The sequence below is a fragment of the Athene noctua genome, chromosome 6, assembly GCF_965140245.1.
Source record: "Athene noctua chromosome 6, bAthNoc1.hap1.1, whole genome shotgun sequence".
Taxonomy (NCBI): Eukaryota; Metazoa; Chordata; class Aves; order Strigiformes; family Strigidae; genus Athene; species Athene noctua.
Genome location: NC_134042.1, coordinates 15,462,771 through 15,482,222, shown reverse-complemented (window position 1 = coordinate 15,482,222; position 19,452 = coordinate 15,462,771). Strand labels below are relative to the sequence as shown.

Here is a 19,452-nt window from a genome sequence, read left to right as displayed (position 1 = left end):
AAAATGCTTTATGAACACTAATAAATCAATCAGTGAGCTGAAACAGGTAATTAATATTACTGTTCCATGGTTTTTAATTGGCAATAAAGATCAAGATACTTACATAAAACCATATGGCGTTAAGTTGTTAATGTGGCATTAGAATTCAGCACTATGCTCTAGTCACGTTCTCAAATTCCAGTTTTATAAAGCTAGCTGATGGAGTTAAGGTGGAAGGCATCTCTTCTCCCCCATCCCTCTTCATTGCATTACTCATTTAAAAAAAAGGAAGATGTGTGCTCCTTTGCTCCTATGTCTGATTCTTCCTTAGCAGTACACAAAAGCAAAGCTCCTCTGGAAGAAGCCCATGGTATTTCCACCACTGCATCTCTACATATCATTTTACTTTTTCTTGACGCAGAGAAAACCCACCACCTACCAAGCAGATACTGATGTCAGTGAGATTAGTGAGTGATCCATCCCAGGATGCAGATTTAACCAACCACACCATTCCCAGTCCTTTACTACTCTTTTTTTTTTTCCCCCCTCCCCTTCTTTTAAATAGAGTTGACAAAACTTATGATTTGCTAGAAGCAGGCAAGCATTTTTCATTTCTGGAGCTAAAAAACTTCTCCTGGCAACCTGGTTACAAAGTCAGCCAGTCTGATCAGAAAGTCCATATGCTCTTTGGCCCCCACTCACTCATTTTTCCACCCTTGCATTCCCCAATGCCAGCCTTCTTTTCCTTTAGGATCCTTTCAGTGCCCTTCAGCTACTGCCAGTCTCTTTCTAATACAGTGGAATACGGCCAAGAAACTAAAGTGAAAAACATGGTTGCAAAACAAGTTTTCATGAAGCTGCCTGCTTCCTGGTGACGAAGAGAAAGAAGCTCCACAGGAATTGTTAAAAAACTGAACATAACACTACAAAGCTAGAACAATCTAATGCTTAATTAAAGATACCATGTTTATTCCCTGCTGATATAAATAAGTCTCAATAATAAGAGAACAGTTCATTATTAAAAGGCTAATAACCAGACAGTATCTTGTGTCTGACTGTGCTTTCCCAGTGCTCTTCCTAGGCAGGACCTCTGCAAGTGTTGTCTGCACTTCCTCCACCACCAGCAGCTGTTGTCTGAACAGCAGCAGCAAGTATACGTTATTAATGTGATTTACATTCAGCTTGGGGGTGGATCAGTTGCTGGCTAAAGCTGCTGCTGCATCTGCATCCACTGGAAGGAAATTTTTTGCACCAGTGAATATGCTTCCACATAGCTCCCATTATTGTACCAAATACCGTGAACAAAAAATGCAAAAGCTACAGTGCTCTCATCCATTTGCTTGACAGTCAATTAAGGGCCTGACAAACATTCAGTCCTTAGGAGCACAACTGGCTGGCTAGCTACATAGGTGTGGCTTTTAAAATGCCACCATATTTTTTAAATTAACAAACTAATTTAAAAAAATGCAAAATGATCAAGCTTACTTTTCTACCCTGGCCTGGGTAGTCAGAAGCAGAATCAATGCTACAGAAAGTGTTACCCCCCCTAACTACTACTGAGAGCACAGCCTCTCATCACCCCATGGAGAGAAGGAATTGCAGGGGATGAACTAGTAGGATAGCGTTATGATCTGGAAATTGGAGACATACAGCAACAATGGTGACATAAAATAAAGGCTGATCTGCATTTGATTTATCCCAAGAAATGCCAAATAAAGCAGGACAAGCATCTGCACCCCTGTCTTCAGAAAGCATGTTGCTAACGATGGTACAGTCAGATTTAGGACAGATGGCTGGCACTGTTGACTGGGGTGTACATCTCAGCTCCCTAATTGTGAGCAGACAGGAAATAGGGACAAATATAATGCTACGTTTCACTCACTGACATGGACAGGCCTTATTTTCCCCCTCTTTCCACAGTCAAATGTATGCTTGCTCTGCCTGGTGCTTCAGTACATTTTGCTCAGATGAGACTTTTGCAGCTGTTGAAATCTCAAAGCTTTATTTCTCCTTTCACTTGTGCAGATGAGAATAGGGACCAGTTCATCCAATCTTTTTGCTGAACTGAGCCACATCTAAGAAAGCACCAACTTTCTATGCAGATTAGAGGTGCAAATAAAACAGTCTCAGGGTCACATACTTGACCTATTCAATCTGTTAAATCCTAGGAGCCTTTGACACCAGTATGGAATCCATTACAGCAAAAGAAGGCTTCTGAGGTGTCAGATGACAGTGAGATTTAAAAGGAGATGAAAAAACATTTGGAAGCTGCACCAGGCTAGAGCCTTCCTTGATCCTGATTTACACAGATCTGCTGTATGCCACAACTGCTTTGATCCTACAGACTCTGGCCAAAGATGTTTAGAATCATCTTGAATTGTTAACAGTCAAAGATGATTGTAAAATGCGACACTTCACCCACATTGCTTATTTCACTCTCCATTTAATGTGGACATAGAATATGTCCTGCACTTATGCTGTGAGTAGGATGTCCTCTTCAACTCTGGTTCTCATTCAGTGGGACATGGTTGCAGAGCTTGGCTTGTAAACAGCAGAGGGATCTTTATTTGATGAAATGTGAGATAAATGCCATGAAAACACTTTTGCTGGCTTTAACTCTAATTAAATACAAGGCTTCACAAGGCTTAAGATGACCTGAGAGTCTCCTTGGGATTTTTTCTGGAGTTTATTTCTTAACCACAAAAAAATAAAGCAAGCCAGGACATTGATGGCCAACAACATTTGTCTAATGTATACAGAGAAGTACAGCTGGGCTGCAGACCCTTCACACAGGACCCTGCTGCGCAGCAGATACACAGAGATGGAGTGAGCCACATTGAGGTGAGGAGTGCACTGCCCTAGCCTGTACCACCACACTGCTGCTGGATGGTGGTTTTCCCCTCTGGGAGAAAAGCCACCTGGAAATCTTCCTAGATCAGTCCAACCTGAGGCACTTACAGCTCATTTTCTTGATGCAGTGTTATGACTGCCTCATTAGCTTTTGTCTTCTACTTCACTGCTGCATGATGTCTTCTTAAAGTATGAAAGTAAGTCCTTAAAATTCATGCTCCAGGAAGGTTTATAATAGCTTCCATGGACAGAGTAACTGCTGTGCTGTTCAAAGTAAAAGTCCAATTTTATAGCTGATGTGTAATTCATCAAGCACCTGGATGGACTGGGCAGAAGGTCCGGCAGCAGGGGATGTTTCCTGGTGACAATCAGAGTGGCCTGGGCTCAGTTTGGGTGCATGGATAGCCACTGGAGTGGGGAAGCCCATGCTGCAATCACACTTACATGGCCTGAGCTGGCATCACAGCATGGGCACAAGCACTCTGTATAAAAATCAAAGCTAACCTTGGTCCAAACTTCAGTGCTGTGCTACCATTGGTAGTATAAAGAAACTCATGGATTCACCATGTAGCTGCATGGGCATCAGGGCAAAGGAGAGCCAGGAATATTTGGCAGGGGAGGTCATGATCACTGTTCAGACTGATATATCATCACCATGATATATAATCATGGCTTCTGTCACAAAATGGCACCTCACAGCCTATTTCTGAACAGGGTAACTGTTACGGATCCACATCGAATAAGAGGGCCCTGGAGATCCTTTGGTCACAGACCATTTTACTTGCAAATAATTTCTAAGTGCTGTGAGAGTACAATCATAGCTGATTCAGCAGCAGAGATCAAAAAAGAAAAATCCAGTGGAAGGAGAGGAAAAGACAAACTAGTGTTAGGGAGAGCAGAACCATTTAAAAAAACCCAAACAAAACAGAGCAGGGAAGATAGGTGTCTCAGTCCAAAATCCAAATGACACCAGAACTGTCTTAAGGCAGATGATCTCTGGCTCCAGGTCCAAATTCCAGTTTGAAGAGTCCCATACAGATATGGACTACTGTACCAGACACACTGGATGCATCAGTCTATTTTATAAAGGCACCAAATGACCTTAGATATGCATTTAGGCTACATAAACAGTATTCAGGGCCAGCAACACCCTCAGGTTGCTTCTGTGGGAAAAGCTGAAAAAATGGAAGAAAAGTTTTACATGCAAAGTATCGTTGAGTCATTCACCTCTTGTATTTTGCTCTTAGGTAGAAAAGTGTCCGCAATGCTCCTGGACACTAGTTTAAAATTGTGCCAAAGCCTCCATAAAGTTATAGCAGTGCATTGAGGTAAAGGTCTTGGCAAGGCAAACACAAACATCTGCAGCAGCTGAGGTATTCTCCCTCATCTGATACAGAACAAGTGGACCATATGAAGAGCATAGGTCTTGGAGATGTCCCCAAAAGCATGCCTGAAATGCCAAAATTGCAAACAACATGCCAACACTGGTCTGACTTCCTGGGCTAAGAACAGGCAAGGCTCAGCCCTGCAGCCCCATGACTCTTCCAAAGGAGGAATGCTTATCCAGAACTGTATCATGGGCTCATTTCCTGGCTCTGTCATGAGCTTCCCTGAAGAAACCACATATTTCCATCTGTAAGATGGAGATAACAAACCTCCTTCATTTTCTGTTGGTCACTGTGAAGACAAACCTAGAAATACAACAGAAGCAGAGTGTCTCCACAGCAACAGTGACAACATGAGTCCATAGGCAGGACTCACACACTGATCCAGAACAGAAGAAAACGAGTGTCATGAAAACACAATCCATCAGATAAGATGACAAATTGTTAAGGTTTATAAAAGAGCAAACTATCTTACTAACCTGGAAGTCCTTCTGCGTCTCGGGTGACATACCTGCAAAACACTCACCACCTTTGCTAAAAAGACAGAAATCCTCTCTGCTGTCTGCATGATCCACAAGTTCGTCCTGAGGGCATCCCCAGTGCTGCCCACAATGGTCTCTATACAACAATACACAGGCTTCCAGCCAGAGCACCCAGCTTTCTGGGGTACACAACAAGAAGCCTGGAAGCCCTGAAAACTGGAATCCTTGACCTGTGCTGGGGACTGCACTCAGCTTTGACCCATGGGATGTTCTGCAGCAATGGTCTTTTGCAATAGCTCTGCTTCAGTTGAGACTTTTCTTCATTTGAGAAAAAAACATCTCAGTTTGTTTCTGCCACTGCTCAGTGTTTTCTTTAACTCATAAGAACCAGGAGAAAAGCAGGAGACCTGACCAAGAAGCCCAAGCAAGAATCAGGTTTGGCAGCTTGGTGTGAAGGTGGGATTTAGATCCAGATTAAAGGCCTAATAAATCCCTTTTTACCTCCACGGCTTATTCTGTAAGGACATGGTAGGGCTAGGGAGGCACAAAGGCAAATGACATGCAGTCGTGAGAGAAAGGCAACAGCTAAGCACAGCTTGTGCCCAGACAAATCAGCTGTTTTCTTTACCTTCTGCTCCAATAGACACTAGTTTGACTCCTTTGCTGGCAATGAAATCCAAGGCCTTGTTCACATTGGATATTTTGTGCACTCGCATTTTGCCTCTTTCAGGCTTAGCCAAACGTTCACCTAAGAAGAAAAGAGGAAAAACCAAAAGATATTAGAAAACAATTCTGAACCCTTTCTTACCTGGTGGGTGTTTTCCCATGCTGATGACTCCTGCCTCTCAGCCAGGCAGAGGGTAGATGCCCTCCTTTCTCACCACTGAATGCAGGACAGCCTACACTCACTATTAAATACCCCCAGAAAGAAACAGACAGAAAAGTATCTTCTTGTTGCATCCCTGATAATTTAATGAGGAACCATTGGCACCAAGTCCTTTCCACAGCAGGTTTTTTTATCAGAGGTGAAAAGGTCCTTCAAAATCACACTGAGCTAGACAGTGGAACTAACCTCCATACCATTAACCACAGATAACAATGCCTGGAAACAGCACAAACTTCCCTCTCCCAGAAAGACAGATGAGGAGCTCCCCTCCAGCATCTACAACACTCAATTTTCAAAGCAAATCTCTCCTTTTTGGAACTCCCTACAGTCAAATATGAGTGTGATCTTGTATTCCTTTTCCCCAGCTAGGATACAGACCTCCTACATCTCTAGTCTCTTCACTGAACAGCCACAACTACCTCTATCAGGAAACAAAATCACTTCTTTGACTAGTGGCTTTATAACTGTAAGGACTGTCATTTCTACTCCCTTCCCTTACACATTTGATGTATTTTTAACTCTATGCAATGGTCTCTTACACAGTGGTATGCATTTTATATGTTTATAGTAAGGCATAGAGAGGGAAGCAGCCTAGCTCTGAGGCAAGGGTAGGTAAATCTCTCATAGGAACGAAACTTAGGGCAAACACCAGCTCCTGACTGGAACAAAGCTGGAAGATTTGGAAAAGCTTCAAATAAAAAAGAGTTGCATTAACTGCAGTCATGCCCTTCATGATAGGCTGCCTGTAACTATGCTTACAGCCTACTTTTACTAATACTACCCCAACACACAGAGTAAGCAAATTAAAGCTTGGATGGACAAGTGGGCTTTTCAAAGAAACTAACAGAAATATAATTAGATGGGACATCAAGAACCACACGTACGTGACACACAACACCAAAAAATGAACAGAATGGCCACTTTCAGATCACAAGCTCCAGAATACAAAAAAGATCTAAACAAAATGCAACCAGGTATTGCACTTTTTTTTTTTTTTCAAAGTCATGAGATAATTTAAAAGAGATCAAATGGGCAAGTCTAGGCAAGTGATTATTCACCTGACCTATTCAGTTCCAAGAGTCTCTTGCTTTATCTTGAACCTGAATATTTAAGTCAGCACGAGCTGACTCAAAACCTTTATTTGAGGCTTAAGGGTGAGAAAGAAAAGTACTTTTTAAAGAACTCTTTTTCATAATAACCGGATGGCTTGTTTCCTAACAAAGGAGTGAGAAAAGCTAGAAGGGAGAAAAATAATCCTCATAGCCATGCCCCACAAAGAAAGAAGTCTGGAAATGCAAATCCTTTAAAAGTGTTTCAGTGATTACTGTAGGCTGGTGTCATTAGTTCTCAAGCTTAAGGATAAAACCAGATTCACTTTCAAAATGAAACACCGATGTCTGATAATTTAAGTGAAAAGGTGTATTTATGGTACTACCTCCATGCTAGGATTAAAAAAACCCTCTCTTTTGCTTTAATGGAGCCTCGAGTACACATCATGATACATTGCTTTCTTTTTGCATTTGGATAATGCTAGTCATTCTAAATAAAAGTGGAAGCATTTTTTGTGACAGTTTCACAATAGACTTAAGCAGACTTATGCTGCCAAATGTCAACAAATGGGTTGAGCCAGCTAAAAAAACCATTTTCTTCAGCTCATGCGACTGTAAACTAGCCTTGAAAAAAAAAAAAAAAAAAAAAAAAAAAAGAGAGACAAGAGATTGGGTTTCAGCTGGAACAGCAAGCTGATCCAATTCACCTTGTGGCCGCATGTGCATTGCCAACACAAGGGAGAGCATCTGAACTGCTCTCCCTGGGGCTGGAGAGAGCAGGATTGTTTCCTCTGACAGCAATGTGATCCTCAGGCAATTGATGGTGATTGCAAAACTGCAGTCTTCCTCTCTCAGATATCTCAATAGGATATTTGTTTTAGAATCATTTTTTTGGGGAACTTAAGTCCCAAAACCCAATGGCTATTCCCTTCAGACTTGGACTTTATTACAAATTTAGATTTCCAGAGAAAAGCTTCATCTGGTTCCATGCCATACATTATTAATGACATAGACTATTAAAAGGGAAGCCTGTGGAAATATGTTCTACTTTCAGCTATCTGCATCATTGCTTTATTTCTCAGTACTTCTCCCAGCTGAGAAAATGAAAATGGTCTACTCACTTCCATTCTCTTAATTCTTATGTACTAGCCCAAGGCTGTACTTTAAAAGCCAAACAATGCAATGAAGTGTTGGCATAGAAGTTGTTTACAGCAAATTTGTTTAGCAAAAATTTCAATTAGTCATTCCTTCTGTTTGGGGAAAAAAACCCCAACCTTATAACTTTATTTTAAATGTACTAAACACGAGCTTAGCCTTTATCAGTCTTGTAGTACTAATTTTTAAACGAGTTTGGTCAACCAGGGGAAGGAAATGCATGCGGTGAAAAATAGGATATCTTTTGGGGCAGTTGGGGCGGAGGAGGAAGGCCCAACTGTTACTTCCCACCACAGAGGCCAATGGGAGAGGATTTGCAATGAGGAGGTCCCAGGACTGTCCACGGAGCTTGCCCCACCACAGAGTGGCTGGGGGACTGAGGTGCTCTGGCTGGGCTGGGAGGAAGCCCATCAGCAGCACAGCTCACCACTAGAATGTACCGGGCTGAGTAAAACTAAGGCACTCTCCCTCTTGCAGAACATCACTGCTTCCCATGCTTTAGGAAGTTGCGTTGGATAGGAAAACTGCTTCCTACCTGCCCTAGCTGCCTGGCAGCAACATCTCCCCAAGGACACACAGGAGAGTCTGCCCTGAAACAGGTCTCCCACAGCCCCAGTGGCACAGTGCTTCTCCCACCCTAGGTTCTCCAGCAGCTTCCCTGATGGAGGCTCCATCCTTCCTCCCATAGCAGTGTGGCAGCAGCCACTGCTGCAGTGGGGGCAGAGGAGGATGGCACTCCCTCACTCCCACACACCCTGGCTGGGCAGACAGGTGGAGGCGGCACTGTGGTCTGCACAGCTCTCAGCCAGGCCAGCCCAGTGCTCTTGCGGCTGAAGGCTTTTATGGCCATCACCCTCTGGGTTAGAGGGAAAGATCAGCTTGCCATAGAGCGACCCTGCCCACACCAAATTCCTGTCAGCTGCTCTGCAGTCCCCCAAAATGTGGGAAGAAGGTGTGGAGTGAGCCAAGAGCTGAAAGGAAAGGCCAGGAGCTGGAACTGGAGGGCTAAGAGCCATCTGGAGACTCATCCTTTTGGCAGGTGATCAGTGGGAACCATGGCAGGAACACAGAGGCAAGCCCTTGCCAACCAGCAGGAGACTCCTTAACCCGACACTGCTCCCAGGCTGGGCTGCTGCTTCCCCAACTACAGGCCAAAGGGGCTACTAGTAAGGCCAGCAGCTGGAAGGAGGTTCCATAAGAGCAGCAGGGCTCACAACTGGAAATGGAACCACCAATGACAGAAAAGAAATAGAGAAAAAACAGCTGTGCTAAATTTCTCCTCTTTTGCCACTGTACCTATGAAAACTGTGGTTCTAGCTTCTGCCAGCTCTAAGAAAAGGATTCTCAGTCCTTAGTGTGTGAAGGACTGTGGCCTCTGGTGGGACGCAGCCCACAGCTGGTCCCGATGCCTTTGCCTGCTGGTCATCTAGCACCAGGCTGCGGGCACAGAGCTGCTCTACAGCAGATGGGGAAATGCTGTGCCCAAACCACCAGGACACTCAGAAGCTATTAGCTTCTTCCTAAACTGAAGAGGTTCCAACAGGCCCTGCCAGTGGGCTTCCAAAGAGACAACAGAAGAGGAAGAGTGGGAGATGAGGCAACGAAATCAAGCAGCATGAGATATGAGACACCCCACTTTAGCACTGAGCCTCATCCAGCCTCCCCTGTTCATGCTTCTCTCCCCTATCTTCCAGTTCAATGATTAGAAACTATGTCGTCAAGGCCCACCTGCCACAGTTTCCACATTGCAGCCCCTCCTCTGGCAAGGGAACAGAAAATAAACTAATAAGACTCTGCTACCTCATTTCTTACAGGCACTGCAGAAGCAATGTGTACACTGATAATATTTTGAACTCTGATTCTTCCAAACCACTATCATGGGCAAAACTCCTGAGGTTTTATCCTATATTCATAAATTTTGGAAAACATATATACTGACAGCATCTTTGCAGAAGCTGGCAAAGGAGAAGGGAAGGAAAAGAAAGGAGGGGCAGAGGGAAGGCAGTTTGAGTGCTTCTATCATGGTGGTTTTGTTGGAAAACATGGAGGAGGTCAGGAGTGCAAGTCACTGGGATGCTATCACTGGCTCAAAAGCCATCAAAAGAAAGTCTGTGGGCATAAAACCCCAGTTTCATACATACAGTCTTATCCCCCCTCGATGCCTCCCACAATACTTTACTAAGGTATTTATTTCATCACTACATCAATAGGGATTACTGCTTAGATGAAATAAATCCCAGGGCGATACCTGTCAAGTAGTGGGACATTTGTGATAGGGAGTGAAAACACATCTGACCTAACTTGTTCATGCCACATTTCAAACTGTGGTTTTGGGGATTTTACTTTTCTTGCTTTTTGGGTTTTTTCTTGGCTTTTTTTTCCCCCCCCTGAAGGCTTGAGCACTGAGCTCAGATTGAAACTAGAAGGGAAAAACTTCAGTCACAGCAGAAACTGAATGACACAGAAGATTTATTGGTTTGACTCTCCTCTTCCAATAACTTCTATCCTATTCCGACTGTCATGCGGCTTTGGTATGATTTGCCAGTGCATCGTTCCCACACTCTTCCCAGAGCTGTTTCATCAGCCCTGCCAAGCAGTAAGAGCCATTGCCTGAGCCCTCACAGGAGGCTGTGCATTCCTGATGGGCAGAGGAAAGCCGAGAGGCAGGAGCAGGAATGCAATGGGCAGCCTGCATAGGCCATGAGGCTTGGAGCACATTCCAAAAGTACATTAATGGTCACTGCTGGAGACAAGATATTTGTTAGGGAGAAATTTGCTCTGAATCAGAAAGCAGCTGTTCTTATACTCTAACAAAATTTGAAGCATTACAGCCCTTGTTGTCCCTGTTCTGCAAGAAAGGAGGAGGACAGATTTCAGAGCAGAGATGCTCAGGACACTTGAGAGCACCACACAACCTCTCTCACCTGAAATGACTTCCAGAAGTAACATGAGTTTAAGACCGTCCCTGAAATCTTCCTCTATGTTCTCAATCTGTGTTCCAGCCTTGCGGAGGTGAGAATTACACCATGCTGTAAATGTCTAAAACACAGAAAAGAAAGAAAACAAACAAACAAACAAAAACCAGTCAGTAATCTTCCCAAAAGCCAAACAACAGTTCAGAACCAAAGCAGTGCTGCTAGGTACCATGACACTGATTCATACGCCGTTTATCTTTCCACCTTGTGTTCCGTGTGGAGCACAAGTGTTAGTACCTAAATATTTAAAGAAGTTGCAGGGTGTTCCCATGACAGAGAGAGTCAGAGAGACAGTCTCTTCACAGCTCAGCATGTCTGATTTTCTGGAAAGGCCCCTATGTTTTATGTTTGGTTGGAATACCTTGAAACTAATTTTAAGGCATGCTAAATGCTCAGAATGCTAAGGACTCCAGTGGTGTTAGATGACACACCATAATATGAAGGAGAAGTGAAAACAGCATTCCAGATCTTCTTGTCTCTAGACAGGTGCTTGAGGAAAAAAAAAGGACCAGTCTATGGCCAACCGCCTCTGGTCTACTCCACCCCCAGCAAACACTGCAGGCTTTAGACAGTGAGAGACACTGAGAGACAGTGTGCCAAGCTCCTCAGCCACATAAACCACACCCCAGTGGTGCCTGTCCTGCTGCCTCCAACTCAGTGCTAAGCAGACCTCCCTCGCTTGCATGACTGTCCCACCTTCCCTCCCCCCTCATGTGGAGTAAATGCTTTCTGAATAATGATGCTATCACCTGTCTCAGCATAAGTGGAAGTCCTAGAAAGGATAAAAGTAAGCATTACTTAGTGACACTACTGTCTAGCACAGTCCCAAACTCCCACTACTTGAGAGCCTCTGGCAGAAGGACCACTGCAGTCATTTCAACGATAGAAATCACAGCCACTCTGTAATTAGTGATATTACGCACCACCACTGTAGTAATAATAGGAGTTCAAAGTGTGGGAGGGACTGAGGTCCAAACTGCAACACAGCCAGCAGCATTCAGGCTAAACAAAACTCTTTTTTGGAAATGCTTCTGACCTCAAGTGATCAGGGTAAGAGGATCTCTCATACGGGAGAAATGAATTTCACCACAACTGATGACAAGACACATTTTCTGTGGTTGCAATCTGTCAGAACAATGGGCATGCAGGGCACTGACAGGGAAGAGACCATCTCATCCAACAAATGTGATAGTAGGGATTATCTCAAAAGAACACCACATGAACAGGCCTGAAAGAGAAAAGTAAGTGCTACCATTCAACAGTCAATACACAAGAAATATATAAACCACCTCAGATACCTCAATGTGGCATGGTCTTAAATAGGTGAATCAAAGAGCCCAACCTGGAGATGCAGAAGCTGTCTGACAGTACTGTTTGAAGAGTAAATGGTAGCAACTAGTTCTTTTAAAGCAGACAAGTTTGTCCAATGTGTTTCACAGTGTTTAAACAGGACAGCAAGTAAACCCTTTCCTTTGTACAAACTGATAACCCCTCAATCACTCTTTAAATAGAAGGGTGAGGTTACTCCAAAAAATGAGCATCTCCAAAACCTCAGTCCTACCACAAGGAAAGGATCTTCCAGATGTGCTCCCTAAGCCAATTCAACTCACTGACCCAGCAAAGAACTGTTTACTTTCTTTGGTGAGTCTTCTGCTCAGTAGTGCATGGAGGCAGTTCAGCAGTCTAACAAGTGTCTGCAAGAGAAAGTAGGGCGTACTTGGGCCAAGCAGGAGGGTGGAGTGGACCACAGCAGTCATGCCATCTTAGGCTGTTGGGGAACCGCAGCAGAAAGGACTCAGCTGATACTGAACCATGGCACGCCAAAAGCTTAGAAATGCTTCATCACCACTGCTTACACCACTCACAGAATTTCAAAAGAAAGATTACCCCGACTGGCAAAGAGCATCAGGGCTTGCTCTTATTCGTCTGGAAGCTGGTCGTCTTCTACTAACCTGCTCACATTCATGCTTATACAACTACAAATAGCATAGCGAATCTTTTATTGGAAAAAGCATTGCTCAACAGCTGCTGAGCTTCCCACTGCTGTGCTCTGGCCTTGCTCTCCGCTGGGGCTGTGGGATGGAGCAGGATAACAGTGCAGCTGTAAATACTTTCATGGCAATGGCCTTTTGGACGGATGTATGTATTGTGAAAGTCTGGGATCTCTTTTTTCAAGATGGCCTGGTTTCCTTCCAGATTTGGAAGCTTTTTTTTTTTTTTAAAAAAAGAGTAGAGTCATTAAGCACCTTTTATTGCTTTTTATTGTTATTCCCTTGAGAAAGAGAAGTGGTGTTTTTTTCAAGTAAGAGTGGTTTTATTTAAAAATGGGCCTTGTATGCTGAAGTACATCCTTTTGGCACTACTTTCCTCATTCCAGTGCCTGCACTGTATTATGTGAGAAGAGGTTCATTTATTTGGCTCCCTTTTGCAGCCAGGCTCCTTCACTCCTCCAGAGGGGCAGATGAGAGCAGAGATGCTTTCAAATGGTACATCATCATCAAATATCAAAGTATGAAACCAAGTTATGTCAGGAAGGTTGTGGATACCCATGAACCTTCTTCTCATATCTGGAAAGCAGACAGAGCAAGATACCTAGAGCTAGGGACTGGCCCTGGGCCACATTACAAAAAATCTATGTTGAATTGAGGAGGAAGCCTGAGATCTAACTCATGGGTCACCAGGCTGCACTTTTATTTTTTTATTACTTCTCTGAAGTAATTTCAGTTTTGGTTTTCCATCAGCCCAAAGCAGATCAGAAAGTTCTGCTTGAAATTATGGATAATACCAATATAGCTCAACTGGGCATCTCTCCATGTTTTGAGGATGGAAGAGGGTAACCAAGTCTACATTTCTAAGAAACACAGATGAAATTAAAAGCAAACTACAAATCTTCTGAACTTCGCATTATTATGAAGCCTGACAGAATAATCAGATTAGTGAGAGTGCTTTTATTTTAGTAAAAGTCACCTAGGTCTTGGTGAAAAAGTCAGTCCAGGAGCCAGCACTCCAACTTCTCTGCTGAATCCATCTCTACCACATCACAGTCTCAGCCATGCTGAAGTGAGATGACTGTGCAGAACATTGTCATTAGCCATCAGTAGCAGAGGTGACACCTCAGCTCCTCCACGACACAGCCCATGAAGAGTTAATAGACAGAGCACACACAGTCCCCACTAGACAACTCCCAGACAGACATTTTGTCAAGGCATCCTTCAGGCCCTACATTAACTGCAGTAAGCATGATACCATAAGCAGCACAATAGCACGTGGGAAAGGCAACAAGCAGCAGCCCAGCGTGGATACATTAGGCCATTTTACAAGAATGCAGGATTATGAATGCTTTTAATAACTGCAGTGGGATTCACAAACTATATTCTTCACAGACCAACCCAGAGCAGCATCTATCAAAACATAATAATCAGAAAACAGCTTTATGTTGCATCTGCTGCATATACTGCACAGGAGTAAAATATCTTCTTACTTCAAAGCAGTAAATTGGAACAGACAGATAGGAGAAGGCTGGAGGAATGTGGCAGAAAAGTCAGAGGGAGCAAGAGAAGAAGGGAGAGCTCAGATTTTTGCTGTCCGTTGGGTCTTGCAATCCTGGCAGTCCTGTTTGGCAGTCTTGTTTTTACTGACTTGGCTTCACGCATCTGCACAGGATCCTTTTTGTTATTCTAGGAAACCTACTGAAACCACCCACTCACCCCATCCACCTTCTGGGCAACACAGCCGCTCCTCCCCACGCCCTGAGTCACAGCTAGCAGTGGCAATCAGCTCAGGGCAGCTGCTAAACCCTGCTGTGCTGCCTGTCACCAGCAAACAAGTTTTCAAAAGTGGAAAGGGCTGCTGAGACCAGCCAGCCATCTTTCCAGCACAGGCCTGACCATGGGAGCAGCCAGACAAAAAAAAAAAACCACACAAAAACAAATCACCTGTGTCTGCTGGGGTGAGGTGAGACACACCCCAGTTCGGAGGGCAGAAATGCACTGCCAGGTGGGAAGTACTGTTTCCTCAGTCGTGAGCTCAGACCACTGCTCTGAGGCAGCAGATGTGCTTCCTTGGTGCCTGCAGACACAGAAGCCTGGACATTATTCTCCTGCTTACCTCCTCCTCCCCATCCCAAAGATGAGGAAACAAATACTCTGTTAATCTTGAGGCTTGCAGAAATTTCACAGAGCTGGAAAACTACTCACTGTTAAATAATAGCACAAAAACATACCATCAACTGGATTTTCTTTATACAAATCTCACACCGTAAGTTTTCTATGGTAACTGCACAATAGGTGCAAACAGAGCTGTATTTCTTGGCCCTTCTATCTTTCCATATATTGTACACTTAATTTTATCTTTAGACAGAACAGATTGCCAAGACCCCCCTGCAGGTCTGCCTCTTGTTCAGTGTTCACAATGGAGGATGCCCGATGAAGAGACACGTGTGCATTTGTGTGTATGCTTGCATGCACATGCGTGCATTTCTCAGCTCTCTGCACCACCTGCTCCCATCTAGCTATGATTTGTAGCTTTTTTATTTTACACCCCAGCTTCATCAGCCAAACCCCTGATACTGAGATCAACTCTTGCTATTTGTGTGCTGTACGAACAATAGAACCTTCACATTCTACCACAATATAACGTGTCAGATAATAAAAAGAATAACAAATGTTACTAAAAGCAAGCAAATATGATTAACTGTTCTGCTGCCTCAGCACATGAGGCAGGTTTACTGTTGGGGTAACCTCTACAAGCCTACCTGCATACCTATTTTAATAGGCACACACACCCTTTTTCTGACACCACACCAAAAGTCCCTGCTTCTTCAGAGTTCACTGTATTAACCCTTGCCCAGGCATAAGTTAACTAAAAACAACAGCCAGGTGATTGCTGGAGGTCCTGCAGCCAGAACTCTGATACTATCTTCAGCTAGCTTCCAGGTATCTTCCAGTCCTGCCAACTGCAAACCTAACTCTGTTTCTCTCTGTATTACACATGCACACACGCACTCCCTGGTATACTTTGTACTTCTGAACTTTTGCTTTTGTTCCTGCAACCAAATAACATTCCCGCTTCACACTGTCCTTTCTGAATTTAGTACCTTTCTAGTAACAAAGTGGCTGAGGCAATGTTCTTGAAACCTGGGAAAGTAGGACAGTAAGCCAACACCTGAAAGAACGCTTCTGCCTTGAAAACACCAGTGCTGTGACACCACTGAGATTGAATCTAGAGAGCTCTTTGCTGCAAGAAAACAGCCAATAAGGCACTTCAGTCACTAAGCAATTTCAGCAATGTAAATGTCGAAGCTACCACAACCACATAAATGACAGATATTAAAAAAATAAATGGGCACTTCTATCTATTTGTGGCTGTGACAGTAACATTCCAGCTTTATCTGACCTTTCCAAATGCTCTTTACTTCTCTCCTTGCTAAATCACTCTTCCACATAGCCCTGCTTTCCATGGGTGAGTGTAAACTTTCTGAGACAGCCAAGAGACCACCATATTTGTGTAACAGCCCTGGAGAAGCTGTAAGTGAGCCAGAGCAGTGCTGCTCACCTCCGTTCTGACAGGAGAAAGGTCTGGTCTAAGCAACCAAAGGAGAAATTCACTGGAGCATTGCCTCTCCAGAACACTACCACTGTGCTCAAAGGAAGGCACTGTTCACAGCCACCAAGGCACCCTCCTTCCTTGTGTTTATGTTGGGGGATGAATTTTAAGCAAGTATTTCAACACAGCTCTGCTGTTGAGATGTGTCCACAAAGGTTTGGCTCCTTTTAAGAAGGAGATGGAGCTGCTCGCACACAAATATCAGCCTAGCAGCGCAGTTTCATACTGTCTGCACATGTGCTCTGCAAAGTGAGGTCTTGAACAGGCTAAAAGCTATGGGTGCTAGCCCAGGATTTATTCGAGCTTTGTAGGAGAAATAACAGGAAGAGTCCTTTTCCAGTCACTGCGGGAGCTATGGACACGCACACGACCAGTATGATCAAGCAATGCCAATTTATTGAAGGTAAGCAAGCCCTTTTATAGGTTTCTCCTGTGCACGCGAACGGTACGTGGTGCAATCCTTATGATTGGACAGTTAGCTTTGTCCACGCGCTTCAAGACTTCTCACGATTGGATCATTCAAATGTCTCTCCGCCCAACACATCTCCTGGAGTTGGTTGCTGAGTTCTTTGTTCTATGTCCTTGCTGAGCGTGCACGTGTGTAGGATTGCTCACATGTCCATTATCTCCCAACATATCCCTCTTTTTGTTTTTGAGCAATCCACATTCCATGTGGGCTTTTTGCAATGATTGTTAATACAACAAACTAAGCATGGCAAAATAATAACAAACATAACAATTACAACAATTTCAACAATTCCAACTTGTAACAACTTCTTCAACTATCCTGTGAACATAGTTAACTTTCCTATGTAACTTGGGCCCTTACTGGTTTGGAAGGGATTTCAATAAACACATTCAGAATGTATGAGCATTAATCACTGTCAGAACCATTGCAAGGCTTGGGATTGTGAGCTTGACCTTCTTTCCAAGGCCTCACACAGCGAGATGGAATCCATCGTAAGCCATGATCTGTAAGCAAACACATATAACCTCTGTCTGTTAACTGTACTTTAACAGGTCCTTCCCATTGCCCAGTATTTAAGTTTTTAAACATAACTAACGGTTGCTGTGTGCCCATAGATTGTTCAGCATCACCCTTTATTGCTAAACTGTGAATCATCATTGGTGGTTCCTGACGTTCTCCTGTAAGCCTCAAAAAATTCAAAACATATAAAACTTTATTTAGTCGTTCAGCTGACATCATACCTGACATTCCCCCTTTCTGTTTTTGAAGCATTTGCTTCAGAGTTTGATGAGCTCTTTCAATGATTGCTTGTCCAGTGGGAGAGTGTGGAATTCCTGTGCAGTGTTTAATGCCCCATAAGATACAGAAGCGTTGGAAGCGTCCAGAAATATATGCTGGACCATTGTCTTTTTTGATCTTTCTTGGTACTCCAAGTACAGCAAAAGAACTATATAAGTGTTTTTCAACATAACATCCATTTGCCATAACTGCAAAGGTGATAGACCCCGTGGGTTAACACCTGTTCCCAGGCCAAACCCTATTTTTTGACAGGATGGGCAAGAGGCAACGATGCCCTTTGCATCTGCAAGAGGAATTTTAAATTGTTTATGCAACATTTTTGCTGACTGATGCAAAAAATTGTGAGATTCTCGAGCTTGCGCAAACAAATTTGGAGAGGGCCCAGACCAGGCTGGAGCAATCAATTGATCAGCTAGTTCATTTCCATACCCTAATCCTTCTTTGGATTGATGACTTCTGATGTGAGTAATAAAGTAGACAACGCTTCTCTGATCAAGAGTGTGAACTAGTTGTTGCAACAGTTTCCCTTCTGTATCAGGCACAGACATTAGGGCTTGACAAACTATTCACTGCGATAGTCCCAACACTTCATTAGAGAAACTGACTTGTAGAGCTACTGTTGCAAAGGGTCCTGTACCTAACAACATTTGTGCTTGAACGAGATAAAGTGCATCACCTTGTGGTTGTGGCTGAGCTTGCTCATTATTAGCTAACTTAACCCATGCACTTTCAAACAACATTTTTTGAGATGGAGTTAATATAACTGCTGCTATTTGATCAATATCTTTTGGAATTAACAGTGATGATGAAAAAATATAATTAATAATTTGTTTTGTTAATTGATGATGAAGACCATTTTGCATTACTGAAGCTCTAGCCTTTTCAAGCAATTTCCAATCTAAAGGATCCCATTCATTAGTACCACTAACATTATTAATAGAAACAGGAAATGCTTGTACGCTTTCAGGAATAAAAGACCCCTCCACTATAGCATCTCTAATAATGCCTTTCCATCGGCGTGTGGCCACAGAGGCACTCTGCACCTGTGAAGAAAAAAAGATGTGGAGTTGTAGGGTGAGACAAAGGAAGCACAGCCTCCGCCTGTGACGACAGCAAGAATGGATTAGAAGCAGGTACTGGAACCGAATACTCAGGTGGCGGGTCAGGAGCAGATGGTTGCAGTTGCTTGCCAGATGAAAAGGTGTACGGTCTGTGCTCCATCTTCTCCTCCCGTGTTGCAGCCAGTTTTTCAAGCTTGTCTATGAGTTGCAAGAGTGGAGTTTCTGTGTTTGAAACGCCGACTCGCGAGGCGCGGGTTTCCTCTCCGTGCGCGGCAGGCGCGGGCGGCGATACGTCAGTTCCGCCCACGTGCCCGTCCGCGCCCCGCCCCCCGCTGGGCTCCGGGGCCGCCCCCGCTCTCCCCTCGCTCTCCTCTGGCGCGGCGCCAGGCGCGCTTCCGGCACCGCCCGCTCCCGCCCGCGCGGCTCCCGCTCCAACCCCCGCTGCTCGCCGCGGCCCCGCCAGCGCCACCGATGAGGCAAACGGGTTTTTTGGCTGACACAACGCCATGGGATCTGCCCGCGGCGCAGGCACCGGAGGTGGAATATCAGAGCCAGAAGCCGCTTCTACCGCTGCAAAGGCGGAAGTGCCAGCCACGTGGCCGCCATCCATGAGCTCGCCAGCCACGTGGCCGCCATCCATGAGCTCGCCAGCCACGTGGCCGCCATCCATGAGCTCGCCAGCCACGTGGCCGCCATCCATGAGCTCGCCAGCCACGTGGCCGCCATCCATGAGCTCGCCAGCCACGTGGCCGCCATCCA

At 44.4% G+C, this 19,452-nt stretch overlaps 1 protein-coding gene across 13 annotated transcripts in view; it reads right to left on the bottom strand.

The window, feature by feature from the left end:
- ACTN1 (actinin alpha 1) overlaps nucleotides 1-19,452 on the bottom strand; it is a 97,584-nt gene that overhangs the window by 36,669 nt on the left and 41,463 nt on the right. For all 13 annotated transcript variants that reach the window (XM_074909712.1, XM_074909719.1, XM_074909721.1 and 10 more), the window contains exons 2-3: nucleotides 10,711-10,825; nucleotides 5,325-5,444 (exon numbers count right to left, since the gene is read on the bottom strand). In XM_074909712.1, coding sequence (XP_074765813.1) covers nucleotides 5,325-5,444; nucleotides 10,711-10,825 — 235 coding nt within the window. The remainder of the gene's footprint in view (nucleotides 1-5,324; nucleotides 5,445-10,710; nucleotides 10,826-19,452) is intronic.